General features: G+C 46.0%; 1 protein-coding gene across 1 annotated transcript in view; it reads left to right on the top strand.

The window, feature by feature from the left end:
• The first annotated feature begins 860 nt into the window (after nucleotides 1–860).
• The window catches only part of SEC13 (SEC13 homolog, nuclear pore and COPII coat complex component), a 54,501-nt gene continuing 33,036 nt past the window's right edge, over nucleotides 861–22,325 (top strand). The window contains exons 1-5 of the mRNA XM_060023052.1: nucleotides 861–972; nucleotides 3,661–3,705; nucleotides 12,361–12,476; nucleotides 15,459–15,610; nucleotides 16,063–16,196. Of these exons, the coding sequence (XP_059879035.1) occupies nucleotides 970–972; nucleotides 3,661–3,705; nucleotides 12,361–12,476; nucleotides 15,459–15,610; nucleotides 16,063–16,196 (450 nt within the window). The 5' untranslated portion in view covers nucleotides 861–969. The remainder of the gene's footprint in view (nucleotides 973–3,660; nucleotides 3,706–12,360; nucleotides 12,477–15,458; nucleotides 15,611–16,062; nucleotides 16,197–22,325) is intronic.

Raw genomic sequence — 22,325 nt, 5'->3', positions numbered from 1 at the left:
CTCTGAGCCTTAACATCGTCCCTCCAGCAGTGACCATCTCCTGCTAGGACTCTTCCCTCCAGTTTCAAGAGGGGAAACGGATTTTGACTCACCCAAGGGAAGCCTAGACTCCATCCTGGGTCACTCAACTCCTTAAAGCCATGAGAGATCAAGGGCTGCCAGACCATGTGTGGCTGAGAGGAGCCCCCAGGCTCTGTCCAGCTGTACAGCATTCTCACTGTGCCGATGGGAAGCCAGGGACCTAGGGGTTGGGGAAACTGGCGATTGGGTCCTGGGCTCTAGCTGCAGGAGTCTGGCTGAGATCCTTCCTTGCCTGGGGAATCTACCTGGTGGGCCAGACTCCCAGGATCCCAGAGCTATAAGGAAGGGGCAGTTTGAAGGCATGGGTCCTCTGGCCTGGAGAGGGCAGGGCGAGAGGCTCAGCCTCTGGCTAAAGGGTTATTCCCTGGGCTTCTTTGCCCCTGGTCCCAGCCTTGGGTCCTGAGGAGAGACTGACAAGGAAGCACTAAGACCAGTCTGGCCACTACTCCCAAAATTAGTCATCCTAAATTGTTCACCATAAGGCCAGTCGCACCCAGAACCACAGAGAGGTGGGTGGAGGTGTAGTTACGTATGAGTCCCTTTTTTCATGTATGGATCTCAGGAAAAGGGAAGGGTTGGTCAGGAGAGAAGACAGGTTAGAGCTTCAGATTTCAAGTCCCGGGCCTGGCTCGCCTGGAAAACGAGAGTCCCACCCCTTTGGTCTCGAGCGTCACGCACGGAGAAGGGGAGGGGCCGTGGGAAGGCTTGGCACCGCCCCAGAAAGGACGGAACCTTCGTGCGAGCGGAGCGCGCTGCTGCCCGGAAGCTCCTGCGCCCGGGCCAGACCGGTTGCGAGCCCGGCACCGGAAGTGAGCTGTTCCGAGGCGCCGCCGGGACCTGCCACGTCCGAGGCCTGGCGCTACCGCTGCCGCCGTTGCCGCCGCAACCATGGTAAGTGCTGGGGCCGGGGTCGCCGAGCGGAGTTCTGGCCGTAGTCGCGGCCCTCCCGGGTTCTTCGCCGCGCTAAGGTTCAAGCCCCGAGTTGGGGCCGTTCAGCTCTCCCGCACCGCTTCGGGTCTGGGGGTCTCTGGCCCTGCCCGTCCGGACCTTTCGGAGGGGGAGGCCAGGCGGAGGCCGCGGAACCTCCCAGAACTCTGCGGGCCGCGTCTCTTGCTTCTTCTTTTCCTTCTCTTTCCCCAACAATTGAAAACAAAACCCCAAACACCGTTGGAGCTACTGTGGCCTGAGCCCTTAGTAGGTTCCAAGCATTGTTCCTAATCTCAGCCTACTAACAGCCCCATGAAGTCGGGGCTGTTATTATCGACCTTTGACAAATGAGGAAGCTGGAGGTTGAGAGGTGAAGCCTCTTGCACAGGGAACAAGTGGCAGAGCTGAGATTCAAACCCTCACAACCATTCCCTTCTCCCTCCTCCCGCCTCTCCCAGCAGAGATGTTTGTGGAACGGGTGCTTAGCCCAGGGCCCCGAGGTATGACGGGCACTTCAGGAAACTGATGTAAGGATGAGCTGAATGTTCCTGTGATGCAGGGGCTCGGGTTTTTAAACCTCTGTGGTATCCACAGTGTACATTCACTCCACACTTACTCATCCAGTGAATGACCGCCAGTGGGAACTAATGGATAGAAGCATCTAGCCTGAGCCCGGCACAGAGGGGGGGTTCAGTAAGCCGGTGCTCTCGGGAAAATGGCTGTGCCTGGGTTTTTGAGGAAACGTGGGTGAACCCAGAAGTCTGCACGCTGGGTTTGGTTCTTGCTTTGCAGGGCACTGGGTTTTAAATTTCTCGGGGTTTTTTTTGGTCTCTGATTCTTCAGCTGCTAAGTAGAGTTGGGGTCTCTTACACCCTGACACTCCGCTCTTTTTAAATGAGTTTTTAACTCATTAAGTAATTCTGAAGAGCTTAATTGTTTTGAGGGCTGTCTTTTACTACTTAAGGAAGACCATACATCTTGAGGTGCTTAGGAGGAGGGACTTTTTTTTTTAAGGAGCTTTTAAAAAAAAAAAAGCACTTGTTCATCAATCCTGGTTGGTGCGTGAGAGTGGTTCAAAATAAATGCTGGTTATCTCCAAGGTCCTCTGGCGAACTAGTGTGAAACTATCAGTAAGCTTTCTTCCTGCCTCTGCTTAGCCCTCAGCCATTGATTTAGGGAATTGGATGTAACAACTAGATGGGCAGCCTAGTCAAGTGGAAGGCTTTGTGGGCTGGGAGTTAGCAGGTGAGGCTCTTCTCCCAGCTCCACCTTTAACTAGCTCTGTGACTTGAGCAGGTGCTTTCTATTCCCTGAGCTTCTTCATCTCCTTAGTCCATCGGACAGCTGTGATGAACTCTGCCCTTCGGCCTTCCCAGTGCACGTGTGAGAGTACTTTGTGACCCGGACAGCTTGGCACACGTAGGAGATGCTTCTCCTTATCTTCCTTACTTGCCTTTGCAGACCTCGGGGGCTGCTTTGTGGGGCATCTAGACTTTGGTGAGAGAACCTATACTTACTTGACATGTACATTTTGAACTGCTTTGCAGCCATCCTCTTTTAGTATCCACCTTTCTGAAAAGTCAGGTCAGACTCTATACCTGCAGGGCTTGTGCTGGAAAAAGATGACATGGGGGAAATGGTAAGAAATATCACTTCCAGTCTGAAACCTCCTTTTCCGTCCCTTTTCTATCCTAAGAGTTTTGAGAGAATAGTGGTTGAACAAAGTAAAGCTGTGCATTTTTGTTCATTTACTTATTCATTCAGCAGATAGTCACTGAGCTCCTTCTGGTTGCAAAGCACTGTACTGGGTGATTTGAGAGGATTCAGAACGGCCAATGACACCGACCCTGGCTCCAGGGAGCTCACCTTCTAGTTGGGAGAAGAAACAGTGTAAAGTGTTTTAGACATTCAGTGTTGATATTCAGAGGAGTCCAGCCAGTTGGGGAATCTGGGAATCTTCAAGATGGGGCAGGGGGCAGCGTAATTTGAGCTGCACCTCAGAGAATGGGTAGGAAGGTGATGACCATGGCAGCTCTGTTCCAGCCCTATAAACTGGGCTCTGTCACAGATGGTGTACCAGGGAGCAGCCTCAGGAGAATCAGTTGAATCAATTAGTGTTAAGTGTTAACCCTGTTGTGCAAAAAACTGCCTGGAACATCAGAGGCTCTGTCATCCGGGAAGGAACCCCGGCCATGGCTCCCTCAGGGTCCCTCTTCAACGTCAAATGTAGCCAGGACCGCTCATGCCGCCATCCCCCCTTCTTTGCTCATGTTTTGCCCTCTGATTGGACTGTACTTTTTTCCCCTGTGCCACCTGGCAAATTCCTCATCATCTGAGCCGAGTTTATGTCCACCACCACCAGCCTCTCAGACTGCTATAGCACATGTTAACCACCATTAAAGTATTTATCTTGCCGTGTTGGGGTTACTTATGTGCAGGCTTCTCAGGGGCAAGAAGTACCTCTTTTGCGTGTCTGTATCTCCAGTCCCTGGCACAATGCCTGGCAAAATGAAGGCACTTAGAGTGAACATTTACTGAATGAATGAATGAATGAACAGATGCAGTCAAGAACTTTAAAAATGATAAGTGGATTCAATGAGATGATTGCATTCTAACTATCAGTGCATTTACCAACAATATCTTTGGTTCTAGGTGTCAGTAATTAACACTGTGGATACTTCCCATGAGGACATGATTGTAAGTATTCCTTTAGCACTTCCTCACATGCTGTGGACACGGGCATTTCTGTTGATCATTTATGAATCCACTGTGGCTTTGCAGCCTTTGATAGTTAGGCTGTAACCTGTTACAGATACCCCTGTAACTATAGGGGTATGGTCAGTCTCCCAGCAGTACCCTCTGAGTTGGCAGGGCTGTGATAGTCTGGTCACTGTACAGCAGGAGAAACCTGGAAACAATTTGTAGCCCAAGGTCCTCGGTCTCCTGGCCAAAAAAGTAACTGTCTCTGGGATGGGATGGAAGTGGGTGCAGAGGTTTGAATTAGTCTTCCCACCTGTATTCCTCCTGCTGTCACTTCTTAGCCCCATGGGAAAGGGAAGAAAAAAATAGGAAAATGACTCAATACAAAGGCAGAGCCAGGTAGGACTGGCACAGACAGCAGGCCAGACAGTACTCTTTGAACCAGAAGTCATTAACTCAAGGCGTTTCCTGAGAGGCAAACATAGGGTTTGGTGTAAAAGGACAGGGCTGTGAGAGAAGGTCCAGAGGTTAAAGTCTCCAGCAGCAAAGATATGGACTCTGCTTCTTGCAGTGCAAGGAGTCCAGGTAGCCTTTGAACAGGACCCAGGTCAGTCAGCCTACAGCATTTCATCCCAGGCATCCTGCCATCACATCCTTCCCACCAGCAGTTGCTTTGGGACTTCTGAGGGGCTGCCTAGTCTCAGAATTGTATGTTCCCTGGGTGGGATCATGTGTGTTCTAGCTGTGAGACCACACCTCCTTGGAGACAGCGTGGCACCTTGGGTAAGAAGATCCAGTCTGAAATCCCTAGTCAATCTCTTTTTTTTTTTTGAATTTTATTTTATTTATTTTTTTATACAGCAAGTTCTCATTAGTTATCCGTTTTATACATATTTCTGTATACATGTCAATCCCAATCTCCCAATTCATCCCACCACCACCCCCCTGCCACCGCTTTCCCCCCTTGGTGTCCATACGTTTGTTCTCTACCCCTGTGTCTCTATTTCTGCCCTGCAAACCGGTTCATGTGTACCATTTTTCTAGGTTCCACATATATGCGGTAGTATACGATATTTGTTTTTCTTTTTCTGACTTCACTCTGTATGACAGTCCCTAGATCCATCCACGTCTCTACAGATGACCCAATTTCGTTCCTTCTTATGGCTGAGTAATATTCCGTTGTATATATGTACCACAAATTCTTTATCCATTTGTCTGTCGATGGGCATTTAGGTTGCTTCCATGACCTGGCTATTGTAAATAGTGCTGCAGTGAACATTGGGGTGCATGTATCTTTTTTTTTTTTTTTTTTTGCGGTACGCGGGGCTCTCACTGTTGTGGCCTCTCCCGTTGCGGAGCACAGGCTCTGGACACGCAGGCTCAGCGGCCATGGCTCACGGGCCCAGCCTCTCCACGGCATGTGGGATTTTCCTGGACCAGGGCACGAACCCGTGTCCCCTGCATCGGCAGGCGGACTCTCAACCACTGCCCCACCAGGGAAGCCCTGCATGTATCTTTTCGAAATATGGTTTTCTCTGGGTATGCGCCCAGTCGTGGGATTGCTGGGTCATATGGTAGTTCTATTTGTAGTTTTTTAAGGAACCTCCATACTGTTCTCCATAGTGGCTGTATCAGTTTACATTCCCACCAACAGTGCAAGAGGCTTCCCTTTTCTCCACACCCTCTCCAGCATTGGTGGTTTGTAGATTTTCTGACGATGCCCATTCTCAGTGGTGTGAGGTGATACCTCATTGTAGTTTTGATTTGCATTTCTCTAATGATTAGTGATGTTGAGCAGTTTTGCACGTGCTTCTTGGCCATCTGTATGTCTTCTTTAGAGAAATGTCTATTTAGGTCTTCTGCCCATTTTTTGGATTGGGTTGTTTGTTTTTTTAATATTGAGCTGCATGAGCTGTTTATGTATTTTGGAAATTAATCCTTTGTTGGTTCATTTGCAAATATTCTCTCGCATTCTGAGGGTTGTCTTTTTGTCTTGTTTGTAATTTCCTTTGCTATGCAAAAGCTTTGAAGTTTCATTAGGTCCTATTTGTTTATTTTTGGTTTTATTTCCATTACTCTAGGAGGTGGATCAAAAAAGATCTTGCTGTGATTTATGTCAAAGAGTGTTCTTCCTGTGTTTTCCTCTAAGAGTTTTATAGTGTCTGACCTTACATTTAGGTCTGTAATCCATATTGAGTTTATTTTTGTGAACAGTGTTAGGGAGTGTTCTAATTTCATTCTTTTACATGTAGCTGTCCATTTTGCCCTGCAGCACTTATTGAAGAGACTGTCTTTTCTCCATTGCATATCCTTGCCTCCTTTGTCATAGATTAGTTGACCATAGGTGCGTGGGTTTCTCTCTGGGCTTTCTATCCTGTTCCATTGATCTATATTTCTGTTTTTGTGCCAGTACCATACTGTCTTGATTACTATAGCTTTGTAGTATAGTCTGAAGTCAGCGAGTCTGATTCCTCCAGCTCTGTTTTTTTCCCTCAAGACCACTTTGGCTATTCGGGGTCATTTGTGTCTGCATACAAATTTTAAGATTTTTTTTGTTCTAGTTCTGTAAAAAATGCCATTGGTAATTTGATAGGGATTGTATTGAATCTGTAGATTGCTTTGGGTAGTATAACCATTTTCACAGTATTGATTCTTCCAATCTAAGAATATGCTATATCTCTCCATCTGTTTGTATCATCTTTAATTTCTTTCATCAGTGTCTTATAGTTTTCTGCATGCAGGTCTTTCATCTCCCTAGGTCAGTTTATTCCTAGGTATTTTATTCTTTTTGTTGCAGTGGTAAATGGGAGTGTTTCCTTAATTTCTCCTTCAGATTCCTCATCATTAGTGTGTAGGAATGCAAGAGTTTTCTGTGCATTACTTTTGTATCCTGCAACTTTACCAAATTCATTGATTAGCTCTAGTAGTTTTCTGGTGGCATCTTTAAGATTCTCTATGTATAGTATCATGTCATCTGCAAACAGTGATAGTTATACTTCTTCCTTTCCAACTGGTATTCCTTTTATTTCTTTTTCTTCTCTGATTGCCATGGCTAGGACTTCCAAAACTATGTTGAATAATAGTGGTGAGAGCGGACATCCTTGTCTTGTTCCTGATCTTAGAGGAAATGTATTCAGTTTTTCGCCATTGAGAATGATGTTTGCCGTGGGTTTGTCATATATGGCCTTCTTTATGTTGAGGTAGGTTCCCTCTATGCCCACTTTCTGGAGAGTTTTTATCATAAATGGGTGTTGAATTTGGTCAAAAGTGTTTTCTGCATCTACTGAGATGATCATATGGCATTTCTTTCTCAGTTTGTTAATATGGTGTATCACATTGATTGATTTGTGTATATTGAAGAATCCTTACATCCCTGGGATAAATCCCACTTGATCATGGTGTATGATCCTTTTAATGTGTTGTTGGATTCTGCTTGCTAGTATTTTGTTGAGGATTTTTGCATCTGTATTCGTGAGTGATATTAGTCTGTAATTTTTTTGTAGTATCTTTGTCTGGTTTTGTTATCAGGGTGATGGTGGCCTCATAGAATGAGTTTGGGAGTGTTCCTTCCTCTGCAGTTTTTTGGAAGAGTTTGAGAAGGATGGGTGTTAGCGCTTCTCTAAATGTTTGACAGAATTCACCTGTGAAGCCATCTGGTCCTGGACTTTTGTTTGTTGGAAGATTTTTTTTTTTTTTTTGCGGTATGCGGGCCTCTCACTGTTGTGGTCTCTCCCGCTGTGGAGCGCAGGCTCCAGACGCGCAGGCTCAGTGGCCATGTTTCCTTTGCCTAGCCGGTCCGCGGCATGTGGGATCTTCCCAGACCGGGGCGCGAACCTGTGTTCCCTGCATCGGCAGGCGGACTCTCAACCACTGCGCCACCATGGAAGCCCTGTTGGAAGATTTTTAATCACAGTTTCAATTTCATTACTTGTGATTGGTCTGTTCATATTTTCTCTTTCTTCCTGGTTGAGTCTTGGAAGGTTATACCTTTCTAAGAATTTGTCCATTTCTTCCAGGCTGTCCATTTTATTGGCATAGAGTTGCTTGTAGTAGTCTCTTAGGATGCTTTGTATTTCTGTGGAGTCTGTTGTAACTTCTCCTTTTGTATTTCTAATTTTATTGATTTGAGTCCTCTCCCTCTTTTTCTTGATGAGTCTGGCTAAAGGTTTATCAATTTTATCTTATCAAAGAACCAGCTTTTAGTTTTATTGATCTTTGCTATTGTTTCCTTTGTTTCTATTTCATTTATTTCTGCTGTGATCTTTATGATTTCTTTCCTTCTACTACCTTTGGGTTTTGTTTGTTCTTCTTTCTCTGGTTCCTTTAGGTGTAAGGTTAGATTGTTTATTTGAGATGTTTGTTGTTTCTTGAGGTAGGATTGTATTGCTATAAACTTCCCTCTGAGAACTGCTTTGCTTCATCCAGTAGGTTTTGGATCCTTGTGTTTTCATTGTCATTTGTCTGTAGGTATATTTTGATTTCCTCTTTGATTTCTTCAGTGATCTCTTGGTTACTTAGTCACGTATTGTTTAGCCTCTCTGTGTTTTTGTTTTTTACATTTTTTTCCCCTGTAATTGATTTCTAATCTCATAGCATTGTGGTCAGAAAAGATGCTTGATACGATTTCAATTTTCTTAAATTTACGGAGGTTCGATTTGTGACCCAAGATGTGATCTGTCCTGGAGAATGTTCCATGTGCACTTGAGAAGAAAGTGTAATCTGCTCTTTTTGAATGGAATGTCCTATGAATATCAGTGAAATCTGTCTGATCTGTTGTGTCATTTAAAGCTTGCATTTCCTTATTAATTTCCTGTCTGGATCATCTGTCCATTGGTGTAAGTGAGGTGTTAAAGTCCCACACTATTATTGTGTTACTGTCGATTTCCTCTTTTATAGCTGTTAGCAGTTGCCTTATGTATTGAGGTGCTCCTATGTTGGGTGCATATATATTTATAATTGTTATATCTTTTTCTTGGATTGATCCTTTGATCATGATGTACTGTCCTTCCTTGTCTCTTGTAACATTCTTTATTTTGAAGTCTATTTTATCTGATATGAGTATTGCTACTCCAGGTTTCTTTTGATTTCCACTTGCATGGAATATCTTTTTCCATCCCCTCACTGTCAGTCTGTACGTGTCCCTAGGTGTGAAGTGGGTCTCTTGTAAGCAGCATATATATGGGTATTGTTTTTGTAACCATTCAGTGAGCCTGTGTCTTGGTTGGAGCATTTAATCCATTCACGTTTAAGGTAATTATCGATATGTATGTTCCTATGACCATTTTCTTAATTGTTGTGGGTTTGTTTTTGTAGGTCCTTTTCTTCTCTTGTGTTTCCCACTTAGAGAAGTTCCTTTAGCATTTGCTGTAGAGCTGGTTCGGTGGTGCTGTATTCTCTTAGCTCTGCTGGTCTGTAAAGCTTTTGATTTCTCTGTCGAATCTGAATGAGATCCTTGCCGGGTAGAGTAATGTTGGTTGTAGGTTGTTCCCTTTCATCACTTTAAATATGTCATGCCACTCCCTTCTTGCTTGTAGAATTTCTGCCGAGAAATCAGCTCTTAACCTTATGGAAGTTCCCTTGTATGTTATTTGTTGTTTTTCCCTTACTGCTTTCAATAATTTTTCTTTGTCTTTAATTCTTGCCAATTTGATTACTATGTGTCTTGGCAGGTGTCTCCTTGGGTTTGTCCTGCCTGGGACTCTCTGTGCTTCCTGGACTTGGGTGGCTATTTCCATTCCCATGTTAGGGAAGTTTTCAACTATAATCTCTTCAAATATTTTCTCAGGTCCTTTCTGTCTCTCTTCTCCTTCTGGGACCCCTGTCATGCTAATATTGTTGTGTTTAATGTTGTCCCAGAGGTCTCTTAGGCTGTCTTCATTTCTTTTCATTCTTTTTTCTTTATTCTGTTCTGCAGCAGTGAATTCCACCATTCTGTCTTCCAGGTCACTTATCCGTTCTTCTGCCTCAATTATTCTGCTATTGATTCCTTCTAGTGTATTTTTCATTTTAGTTATTGTATTGTTCATCTCTGTTTGTTTGTTCTTTTATTCTTCTAGGTCTTTGTTAAACATTTTCTTGCATCTTCTTCATCTTTGCCTCCCTTCTTTTTCCGAGGTCCTGGATCATCTTTTTTTTTTTTTGCGGTACGCGGGCCTCTCACTGCTGTGGCCTCTCCCGTTTCAGAGCTTAGGCTCCAGACGTGCAGGCTCAGCGGCAATGGTTCATGGGCCCAGCCACTCTGTGGTATGTGGGTTCCTCCCGGACCAGGGCACAAACCCGCATCCCCTGCTTTGGCAGGCGGACTCTCAATTACTGCGCCACCAGGGAAGCCCCCTGGATCATCTTTACCATCATTATTCTGAATTATTTTTCTGGAAGGTTGCCCGTCTCCACTTCATTTAGTTGATTTTCTGGGGTTTTATCCTGTTCCTTCATCTGGTACAAAGTCCTCTGCCTTTTCATCTGTCTGTCTTTCTGTGAATGTGGTTTTCCTTCCACAGCTACAGAATTGTAGTTGATCTTGTTTCTGCTGTCTGCCCTCTGGTGGATGAGGCTATCTAAGAGGCTTGTGCAAGTTTCCTGATGGGAGAGACTGGTGGTGGGTAGAGTGGTGTTGCTCTGAGCATAGCTCAATAAAACTTTAATCCACTTGTCTGCTGATGGGTGGGGCTGGGTTCTCTCCCTGTTGGTTGTTTGGCCTGAGGCGACCCAACAGTGGAACCTACCCGGCTCTTTGGTGGGGCTAATGGTGGACTCTGGGAGGGTTCACAACAAGGAATACTTCCCAGAACTTCTGCTGCCAGTGTCCTTGTCCCCACGGTGAGCCACAACCACCCCCTGCCACTGCAGGAGACCCTCCAACACTAGCAGGTAGGTCTGATTCAGTCTCCCCTGGGTCCCCATGTGCACACTACTTTGTGTGTGCCCTCCAGGAGTGGAGTCTCTGTTTCCCCCAGTCCTGTCAAAGTCCTGCAATCAAATCCCACTAGTCTTCAAAATCTGATTCTCTAGGAATTCCTCCTCTCGTTGCCAGACTCCCAGGTTGTGAAGCCTGACGTGGGGCCCAGAACCTTCACTCCAGTGGGTGGACTTCTGTGGTATAAGTGTTCTCCAGTTTGTGAGTCACCCACCCAGCAGTTATGGGATTTGATTTTATTGTGATTGCACCCCTCCTACCATCTCATTGTGGCTTCTCCTTTGTCTCTGGATGTGGGGTATCTTTGCTGGTGAGGTCCAGCGTCTTCCTGTCCGTGATTGTTCAGCAGTTAGTTGTGAATCCGGTGCTCTCGCAAGAGAGAGTGAGGGCATGTCCTTCTACTCTGCCATCTTGAACCAAACTCATAGTCAATCTCTTAACTTTTCTGAGCCAGCCCTATTTCCTCATAGCTAAGATGGGGAAAATTATGGATACGCTCCCTCTCTCTGTGGGTTCATCTTGGGGAACAGATGAGACAAAGTAGTAATGACTAACGTCTGCATGCTCACTGTGCATCACACCCCATGCTGAATACTTCTCATTTAAGCTTCATAACAACCCTCGAAGTAGATGCCATCATCAGGTCCATTTAAAGATAAGGAAACTAGGTTCAAGGGTATTAGGAAATTTTTCTAAGGTTGCACAGCAGGTAACTTGAGATAGGATTTAAATCTCTTAGGTTCTTTGCCGTGCTTCCTCCCAAAGTGTGTGATAGCACTCTGCAGGAACAGTGCTTCAGAAAAACACTTGCAGAGAAGCTCTGTCATAGCACCTGCCCTGCCTGCCTTCCAACAAGCCGAGACCTGGAATGGTGGAGGGGGTTGGCCTCCCAAGAAGAATCAGGATGTTTTCCTTGGGTAGGGAGGTGAGGAAGGAGTGTTGAAGCAGACGAAATGATTGCTTCCCTCTGAAAGGATGTGATTGCCCCGATGACCACAAGAGTGACAGCTAATAGTTCCTGAAACCCCCAAGGCGCAACAGTGAGGAAAGTGTCATCCATTGGAATAGGCAGGGCCAGCAAACAGGAGGGGCCAGTAAGTACAGTGAGGCAGCAGGTGGATTGGCTCAGAGGAGCCATCGCCCCGATGGAAAAAGAGCTGTGGGCAGGGCCCAGCCCTAGGTCTGGATGGCCAGGCAGCATCGATGAAGTTGGTTCATCAGTGATGGGACCAGTGACATTTAAGGCATGAGTGGAGAGTCTGGGGTACTGGCGTGCATCATGGAGGACCTGATTGGGGCCTGCAGGCAGTCAGTGGCCTGCTTCTTCGGGTCAGCATTAGCCCTGGGTTCTGATGCTGAGCCAAACCTCCCTGGCGACCCACGGAGCCTCAGAACACAGTGGGGCGTGAGGAAGGAGGAAGAAGAAGGAAGCTAGGCAAGCTTCTCTTCTCCCATATACCCACCCTGCAGAACAGGACTGGGAAGGACTTCCCCTGTGATGTAAAGGGTCTAAAAGCACCTGGGTGTGGTTTTTCTTGTCCCTTTCAGAAGGAAATTACCTGTCAGAGAAGTGAGAACGTTGACATGCTAGCTTCCTGCCTGATAGTGATGATTCTTTGAGGTTTGATTAACTTCAGGTAGATTCTGGTCCCTACTAGACTCAGTCCTGGTGACTGCCCCCACCCCACCCCGCTCCGCCCAGCCTGCCGGCTTCCCGAGCTGTCCTCTCTTTGCAGCATGATGCCCAGATGGACTACTACGGCACCCGCCTGGCAACCTGCTCATCAGACAGGTCCGTCAAGATCTTCGACGTGCGCAACGGAGGGCAGATCCTCATCGCCGACCTCAGGGGGTGAGTGCAGCCAACCCTGGGCAAGATCTCAGAGAGTGGGCTTCTCAGACATGGCAGGAAGGGCTGAGGGCCAGATCAGAGCAGCCCGCAGTGCAGTCAGCGGAGAGGGCACCTGGTCCCAGCCAGCCGGCTGCCCTCATCAGGTATCCCAGGCCGATGGAGCCAGGAGCAAATCCCAATTCTGCCACCCAAATGCCCACTGGCAGACCTGGGGCGAGGGAGTCAGTTATAGGCTCTCAGAGCCTCCACCCACTCACCCCCAACACAGGCTGCCGCTGTCTCCACCCAGTTAGAGCCTACTTGCAACAAGCGTCCAGTGGCCACTGCTATTTTCAAGAGTGGGAAACTAACTTTTTTTTTTAAACAAGTTTAGCTACCACATGATCTAAAGTGACTCAAGGCTGGTGATCTAAGAATGTAATAGTAATGATATAAATCCCATAATTCTGCCTGTTTGCCCGTGGTAGGTACTCAGTGAATATTTGCAAACGTTTCATTTACCTTTCTCCCTGTTGACATTCTTGAGATCCTGGCTCTCAGTTTTGTGGCCGCACTCTAGTGCTTTCCCTCAGTTCACTACCTCAGGTAGATGGGGTTCTTAACCTGGGTACCATGGATCTCCAAGTGTTCTGTGGGTAGAATTCAGGAGGTGGTGAACTGGGAAAGGGAAAACATTACCTCTTTATTTTCAGTGACTGATATTTAGCATTTCCTTCAATTATGGCTATAGGCCAGGAACTACAGTAGTATTCATAGTACCTGTCACTTTGTTACCAATAGGAGTCATAGATTTTTGTTTTTAATAAATTTATTTATTCTTGGCTGCGTTGGGTCTTCGTTGCTGCACGCTGGCTTTCTCTGGTTGCGGTGAGCGGGGTCTGCTCTTCATTGCGGCGTGCGGGCTTCTCATTGTGGTGGCTTCTCTTGTTGCGGAGCATGGGCTCTAGGCGTGCGGGCTTCAGTAGTTGTGGCTCGTGGGCTCTGGAGCACAGGCTCAGTAGTTGTGGTGCACGGGTTTAGTTGCTCCGCAGCATGTGGGATCTTTCTGGCCGAGGGCTCGAACCCGTGTCCCCTGCATTGGCAGGCGGATCCTTAACCACTGGGCCACTAGGGAAGACCGTCACAGATATTTTTATATCACATTACAGTTGTTGTAGCTTTCTCAAAACAGCATTTATGCTCATCACTACCTTGAAGTTAGAATGGTTATTAGACTTGCCACTAGAGTTTGTTACTTAAAGCGTTAACAAAGAAGCACACGTATCACTAATAACATAAATTGTTCTTTAACGTTTTGATAACTGTATATCAGTATAATTGGGTTTTCTTTATAATCCTAGCTCTATGTATTTTTTTTTGTTTTTTGTTTTTTGTTTTTTTTGCGGTACGCGGGCCTCTCACTGTTGTGGCCTCTCCCGTTGCGGAGCACAGGCTCCGGACGCGCAGGCTCAGCGGCCATGGCTCACTGGCCCAGCCGCTCCATGACATGTGGGATCTTCCCGGACCGGGACACGAACCCGTGTCCCCTGCATCGGCAGGCGGAGTCTCAACCACTGCGCCACCAGGGAAGCCCTAGCTCTATGTATTTTATCCATTATTCTGAGAAGGGACCATAACGTTCACCAGACTGCACAGGAGAAGTTAAGAATTGCTGACAGGTGGGTGTTCAGTACATGTTTGTGAATAGGTTAAAACAGACATAGCTAAGTGAGTAGCCGTTTCAGGAGATAGGCCTAGAAGTTCCACCTCTTCCTGAGTGTCAGGAGTCAAGTGACTCAGGAGCCAGATGCCGCCTTCCCTGCTCAGCAGCCCGTGGCTGAGCGGAGAGCTCTGAGGGCGAGGCCTGGCTGCCATCTGGGCATCATGCTGCAAAGAGAGGACAGCTCGGGAAGCCGGCAGGCTGGGCGGAGGGGGGTGGGGTGGGGGCAGTCACCAGGACTGAGTCTGCTGTCACTCAGTCCTCTGCTCTGCGTTTTTCTTCTGCTCTAAGTATGAAAAGTATTGGAGGGTAATAAATTCAGGCCCCCATTCTTTGTTCCCTCAGTTAAAGTTACGCTCGTTGTAGGACGTTTGAGTCTACAAGAGTTTCATTAGCAGCTCCTTTGTAGAGACTGGGGTTGGACCACTGTCCCAGCTGGAGGGAGGAGAACTCTGAGTGTCAGCAGTCCCGGGGTGGATGGGGGAGCAGGGAGCAGCACCAGAGCTAGCAGTCGTCAAGCTTGTGTTTTCTCCTTTTCTTGTACCAAGCACTGTTGTAAGCTCTTTATTGAGTTATCACAAACATTTCCCTCATGACCGCCATGTGAAAGAAGTCTTGTTGACACCTCTATTAAGAGACAAAGCCAAAGAGAGGATATGGCCCTGGCCTAAAGTCAAGCAACAAGTGAGTGTGGAATAGGCGTGAAAGAGCCTGTCCCATCCCCTCTGTGCCATCCACCTCCGTGTGCTGGGTGCCCCCCGTTCTGAGGGACGGCCCCAGTACAGAGCCTGGCACAGGGTACGTGCTCAGACAGTGAACGCACAGAGATGGGAAGAGAAGAGAGAGACATGCCTCTTGATAAAGTTAAAAGAGTAGTGGCAGGTATCAAAATGAAATAGTTACTGCCTCCGCAAGAAGGTGACTGTCTGGGAAGATGAGGAGTGATTCATCTACAGATATATCCTGAGCACTTGTGGGGGTAAACGCTGGATCTGTTGGTGACTGTGCTGATGACAGTACATGCAGGCTATGCTGGCCACCATCTGGGGTAGGTGAGGGCTCTGCCGTGTCGGGACAGAGGGGCTGACTCGCCTTCGGCCTCAGGGTCCTCACTGCCCAATGACGGTCCCTTTTGGAGTGACATTATACACGGCTCTCCTTTTTGAAATTTTTAGGCAGTTCTGTCCTGAGAAGCCATTCACTTCTGTCCAAAATAGTGGCTGGCAGAGCACTGTGGGTTCCTTTGGCCCATTTGAGCAACCTCTGACCCTCTCCCCTTGCAGTCATGAGGGTCCTGTGTGGCAAGTGGCCTGGGCCCACCCCATGTATGGCAATGTCCTGGCATCCTGCTCCTATGACCGCAAAGTCATTATCTGGAAAGAGGAAAATGGCACCTGGGAGAAGACGCATGAGCACACGGGACACGACTCCTCAGGTACACTGAGTGTGGCAGGAGAGGGCGGCGGGCAGAGGGGCCCTGGGGGAGATGGGGAGGCCTCTGTCTTGGCTAACCCTTGGCTTTCCCCTTGTGATGCTCATCGTTTGTCCCCTGGGCTTTGGTTGCTTTTCTGTTACTCTTTCCACAGCTGAGGTAAGGCCTTAAGACCTAAAGCCAATCCAAAGCAAAATGAGAAAAGCAAAGACAACATAGTGAGGTTTTTGTTTTTTTAAGGTTTATTCATTTCAAGTACTGGCCTTGTTCTCAGATTATGAGATAGGCTTTAGTTTATGATGATATTAGTAGTGATGGGTTTTTTAAATCTCCTTAATTGACAAAATTACAACCTCCTCCTGGTGATCCCTACAATTTTTTTTTTTTAGAAATTTAGTAAAACAGTAAGTCTCAGAACTGAAAGTCTGCTCACTGTTCCTCCCTCCTTCCTGCAGTAAACTCTGTGTGCTGGGCCCCCCATGACTACGGCCTGATCCTAGCTTGTGGGAGCTCAGATGGAGCCATCTCTCTGCTGACTTACACCGGGTTGGGCCAATGGGAAGTGAAGAAGATCAACAATGCTCACACTGTAAGTCACACCCTTCCTCTGTATAGGGGGTAGCTCTGTGACCTTGCCTCGTGTCCCCTGTTCACTCCTTAGAGAGTGGCAGGAACAGTGTCACTGCTGTGCGGTGGGCCAGGGGAGGGGGCTGCTGATCAGACATGCTTGGGAGAGCAGCTCTGAGCCTCTCTGCTCTGAAGCCAGACAGGCTGCATCCAGGGAGGCCAGGCTGCACCAGCCTCATTCAGCCCACGGCAGGGTTGGCACTGGTTCCTCCAAGTCGGGGAGGGCCAGGGCACTGGCAAGGTGGCAGCAGTAGGCTGCCTCACTGCCACCCTTGCTATGGACACCTCAAGTTGACATGGCCTGCAGTGGTCACTGGGACCCCTGGAATTGAGTGGTGTTAAAAATCATCATAGGGGGCTTTCCTGGTGGCGCAGTGATGGAGAGTCCGCCTGCCGATGCAGGGGACATGGGTTCGTGCCCTGGTCCAGGAAGATCCCGCATGCCGCGGAGTGGCTGGGCCCGTGAGCCATGGCCGCTGGGCCTGCGCGTCCGGAGCCTGTGCTCCGCAACGGGAGAGACCACAGCAGTGAGAGGGCCGCGTACCGCAAAAAAAAAAAAAAAAAAATAGGAATTTAGTTTTCTACATATAGTCATTGGACATTAAGTTTAAAACAGTCAAGAAAGCACAGTGGGGCTTCCTTGGTGGCGCAGTGGTTACGAATCCACCTGCTGATGCAGGGGACACGAGTTCGAGCCCTCATCAAGGAAGATCCCACATGCTATGGAGCAGCTAAGCCCCGTGCGCCACAACTACTGAGCCTGCACTCGAGAGCCCGCGAGCCACAACTGCTGAGCCCGTGCACCACAACTGCTGAAGCCCGCGTGCCTAGAGCCCATGCTCTGCAACAAGAGAAGCCATTGCAATGAGAAGCCCACACACCACAATGAAGAATAGCCCCCACTTGCCGCAACTAGAGAGAGCCCGCATGCAGCAACAAAGACCCAACGCAGCCAAAAATAAAGTAAATTTAAAAAAAGAAAGAAAGCAAGCACGGTGGACAGTGAGGGGAAATCTCACATTTCTTGAGCGTCTATTGTATGTCATGTAATCCTCTCAAATGTTTGTGAATGAAAGAAAAAATAACAAATGTACAGATTTGCAAGGCCACCAGTCCTGTTCTCATTTTATGATTAGGTAAGTGAGGCTTAGAAAAAGTAAGTGACTTAGAGAAGGTACTGTGCTGAGGTTAGAATCCTGGAATCCATCTACCTTCTGTCTACACAGCAGTCCAGCTTTCATGGCCCCAGCACTTCTGAAAACTATGCAGATGGAAGTCAGCAGCCCCAAGTTTGACGCTGTACTTACTTCTGCAGTTCTCAAATTCATGGGGTCCATAGCCTGCCCAGCCTTCAAGGCCCCAGGAGCCTGTCTCAGGGTCTTGTTACTTGGGACCCTGTGATCCCCATCTGCTGACTAACTTGCAAAACTGAATAGGCTGAGAGGCTTCTGGGAAGATGGTGGGGAATGGCAACATAGTGCTTGAGTCTTTTCCAGTCTTTGCGTAGAAACCAGCAGAGCAACTAGGTAGCAAAACCAAAACCTCCTGAACAGCAGTTAACAACAAAATTGGGTAGCAAGGTATTTCCACAAACTCCAAAATACAAGCAGAGAGCAGTGGACCACCGACAGCCGCAAGACTGTGAGGTATTGGCATCCGAGCAGGAGGAAGAAGTAATGCGATGCCTTCCACCACACCTGAGGAGTACCCCCAGAAGAGCCAACAGGTGTTCACTGGAAAGCATTGCTGGCCAGTTGGCAAACAGCAGCAGGAATTTTGTACTTTTGTTTGTAACTTTTTTTAAAAGTAAGATAAAATTCACATATCATAAAATTCACCCTTTTTTAAAAGTATACAGTTCTGTAGTTTTTAATATACTCACGAAGTTGTACAACTCTCACTGCTAGTATCCAGATCTTTTTCATCACCCGAAAAGAAACCCCATTAGCAGTCGCTCTCCACCCCACCCTACCCCTAGCCCCAAGCAATGCTAATCTGCCTTCTGTCTGTATGGACTTGCCTATTCTGGACATTTCCTGTGAATGGAGTTATACAGTATGTGGTCTTTTGTGACTGACTTCTTTCACGTAGCATGTTTTCAAGGTTCATCCATATCATAGCATATATCGGTGCTTCATGCCTTCTTATGGCTGAATAATATTCCATTGTGTGAATATACACATTTTATTTTGCCATTCATCAGTTAGTGATCATTTTCAGCTATTATGAATAATGCTCCTACAAACATTTGTGTGTCCGTTTTTGTGTTTTGAACTTTCTTGGGAGTAAAATTGCCAAGTCATGGAATCTCTGTGTTTAACTTTTTGAAGTACTGCTAACTGTTATCCAAATTAACTGCACCATTTTACATTCCTGCCAGCAGTGTATGAGGATTTCAGTTTCGCCACATCCTTGCCAACACTTGTTGTCTTCTTTTTTTTTTTTCTTTTTGTCTTCTTTTTGATGATAGCCATCCAAGTGGGTGTGAAGTAGTACCTTATTGTGGTTTTGATTTGCATTTCTCCAATGACTAATGGTGTTGGGCATCTTTTCACGTGCTTATTGGCTATTTGTATCTCCTTTGGAGAACTGACATGGGGCCTGGGGGTTGCATGACCTCATACCAGGTGAGCGCAGGGGGCCCACCAAAAGAGAGACTAAAGGGACTTGGAGAAATCGGACCCTCATGACCCACTGGGCTTGCTTCCACAGTAGTGCCTCTTGTGAGCAGAGGGACACAGAGCCAGAGGGGGACACACAATAAAAGGAAAGAGAGGATATAGACCAGAGTGGGGGAGAGGAACAGAGCCATGAAATCCCAGAAGCAAGCTGTCACATTTGTTACTACTACACAAAAACAGACACTTCTGAACTTAGAAAGGCTTTCCTGAACCTCATTTGATCAGGAAAACTAATTTCACTTAAAAATAACAAAGAAGGGCTTCCCTGGTGGTACAGTGGTTGAGAGTCTGCCTGCCGATGCAGGGGACACGGGTTCATGCCCCGGTCCGGGAAGATCCCACATGCCGCGGAGTGGCTGGGCCCGTGAGCCATGGCCGCTGAGCCTGCGCGTCCGGAGCTTGTGCTCCACAACGGGAGAGGCCACAACAGTGAGAGGCCCACGTACCGCAAAAAAAGAAAAAAGAAGTATTTGAGGTGAAATCTCAGAAGTTTTCCTTTAAGAAAGTTTTTTCCTTTAAGAAAAAATGAATATGCAGAATAACATTCTCACGGGCAGTGAAAGAAAGACATGCCCACAAAAACAACCAGTTGTCACCCGCTATTTCCAGTCAAGCTAAGAGAGTTTTTTTAAATAACATAAGACATTTAAAAATAGCATAAATCAAAATTTGAAAGACTCAGAAGAAATGAGGTGACAGAACTCAGGAAAGAGTTAGAAATTAAAAATTATTTCATAAATAAAGACTAAACTAGAAGGAATACCAGAGCAAATAAACACAACAGATAATGCCTTAAGAGAAATAGTGTGAAAAAGGGAAAAAAGAAATAAAAAGATTTTGACAAAAAGTGAAGACAAGCAGAGATCAAATGTGAATATTAGGTGTCCAGAAGAAGAAAACAGAACAAATACTAAAAACTGATTCAAGAAAACTACCTTAAAATTTAAAAACCATATTTGAAACTACATATTGAGAGAGCATACCCTATACTTAAGACTATCAACCCAGAATCACCAGCAAAAAGGCCTAAGTATAGTGAAATTACTGGCCTTAAAGGAAAAAAAAAAAGTCCTTTGGGCATCTAGGCAAAAGGAGCCATGTAACTTACAAGGGAAACAACTGGATTATCTGGCTTTTCAACAGCAATGATCTGTGCATGAGAAAGTGGAGAACACATTTACAATACTCAAGAATGTGTGAGCCAAGGATTTATAAATAGCGAAGCTGACTTTCAAGTTCACACAAAGACTTAAATACCAAAGTTCACAGCAACTTTAATAGCCAAAACCTGGAAATAATCCAAATGAGTATGAACAGGTGAATGGGTCAACAAATTGTGGTATATCCGTACTACAGAAATGCTACCTCGCAATAAAAAGAAATGACTATTGATAAACACGAGATAAATGAATTTTAAAATAATTATGCTGACTGGAAAAAAATCAGACAATGTACATACTGTGATTTCATAGTATGGAAAAGCAAACTGTAGTGACAGCAGATCAGTGGTTGCTGAGCGTAGGGAGGTGGGCAGCACAGATGGATTGCAAAGGGATCCCAGGAAACTTGGGGATGATGTGTTCATTCTCTTCTTTACCAGTAATTATCTTTCTAATCACTTCTTTTTTTTAATTGAGGTATTAACTAATCACTTCTTTTTTTTCTTGAGGTATTAACTAGTCACCAAGCTGTACATCACATCCCTATGACTTACTTATTTTATAACTGAAAGTTTGTATCCATTCAGCCAGTCTGTGTCTTTTGGTTGGAGCATTTAATCTGCTTATGTTTGAGGTAATTACTGATATGTATGTTCTTATTGCCATTTTGCTAATTGTTGTGGATTTGTTTTTGTAGGTCTTTTTTCTCCCCGTCCTCCTTTGGTTTTCTCTTGTGATTTGATGACTAACTTTAGTGTTGCGTTTGGATTCCTTTTTCTTTTTTGTGTGTGTATATCTATTGTAGATTTTCAGTTTGTGGTTACCATGAGGTTTTGATATAGCAGTCTATATATAAACAAGGTTGTTTTAAGTTGCTGGTCTTTTCATTTTAAATGCATTTCCAGTATCCTGCATTTGTCCTCTCCTCTTCTCATGATTGCTGGTTTTGATGTCATATTTGTGTGCGAATGATTTCCTACCTTTACTGTATGTTTGCCTTTACCGGTGAGCTTTTCTATTCATAATTTTCCTGTTTCTAGTTGTGGACTTTTTTTCCCGCACCTAGAGAAGTTCCTCTACCATTTGTTGCAAAGCTGTCTGGTGGTGCTGAAACCTCTTAGCTTTTGCTTGTCAGTAAAGCTTGTGATTTCTCCATCGAATCTGAATGAGAGCCTTGCTGGGTACAGTATTCTTGGTTGTAGGTTCTTCCCTTTCATCACTTTAAATATACTGTGCCACTCCCTTCTGGCCTGCAGGGTTTCTGCTTAAAAATCAGCTGATAACCTTATGGGAATTCCCCTTGTGTGTTATTTTTTTTTTCCTTGTTGCTTGTAATATTTTCTCTGTCTTTAATTTTTGTCATTTTGATTATTATGTGTCTCAGCCTGTTCCTCCTTGGGTTTATTCTGCCTGGGACTCTGCACTTCCTGCACTTGGGTGACTGTTTCCTTTCCCATGTTAGGGAAGTCTTCAGCTATTATCTCTTCAAATATTTTCTCAGGTCCTTTCTCTCTCTTCTCCTTCTGGGACTCCCATAATATGAATGTTGCTGCATTTAATGTTGTGGCAGAGGTCTCTTAGACTGTCTTCATTTCTTTTCATTCTTTTTTCTTTATTCTGTTCCGTGGCAGTGATTTCCACCATTCCGTCTTCCAGCTCACTTAACCGTTCTTCTGTCTCACTTATTCTGCTATTGATTCCTTCTAGTTTATTTTTCATTTCAGTTATTGTATTTTTCATCTCTCTTTGTCCTTTAGATCTTCTAGCCCTTTATTAAACATTTCTTGTATCTTCTCAGTCTGTGCCTCCATTCTTTTTCCAAGATCTTGGATCATCTTTACTATCAGTACTCTGAATTCTTTTTTGGGTGTATTGCCTATCTCCAGTTCACTTAGTTGTTGTTCTGGGGGTTTATCTTGTTCCTTTGTCTGTGACATATTCCTCTGCCGTCTCATTTTGTCTAACTTTCTGTGATTGCGTTTTCTGTTCTGCAGGCTGCAGGTTTGTAGTTCTTCCTGCTTCTGGTGGATGAGGCTGGTCTGAGAGGCTTCTGCAGGCTTCTTGATGGGAGGGACTGGTGGACGGAGCTGGGTCTTGTACTTCTGGTGGGCAGGGCCGGCTGTGGGCTCAGGAAGATTTTAGGCAGCCTGTATGCTGATGGGTGGGGCTGTGTTCCCGCCCTGTTGGTTGTTTAGCCTGAGGCGTCCTGGCACCGGAACCTATAGGCTGTTATAACTGAAAGGTTGTACC

The sequence above is a fragment of the Delphinus delphis genome, chromosome 10 (assembly GCF_949987515.2).
Source record: "Delphinus delphis chromosome 10, mDelDel1.2, whole genome shotgun sequence".
In the NCBI taxonomy this organism is placed as follows: Eukaryota; Metazoa; Chordata; class Mammalia; order Artiodactyla; family Delphinidae; genus Delphinus; species Delphinus delphis.
This window is presented reverse-complemented; position numbering and strand designations above follow the sequence as displayed.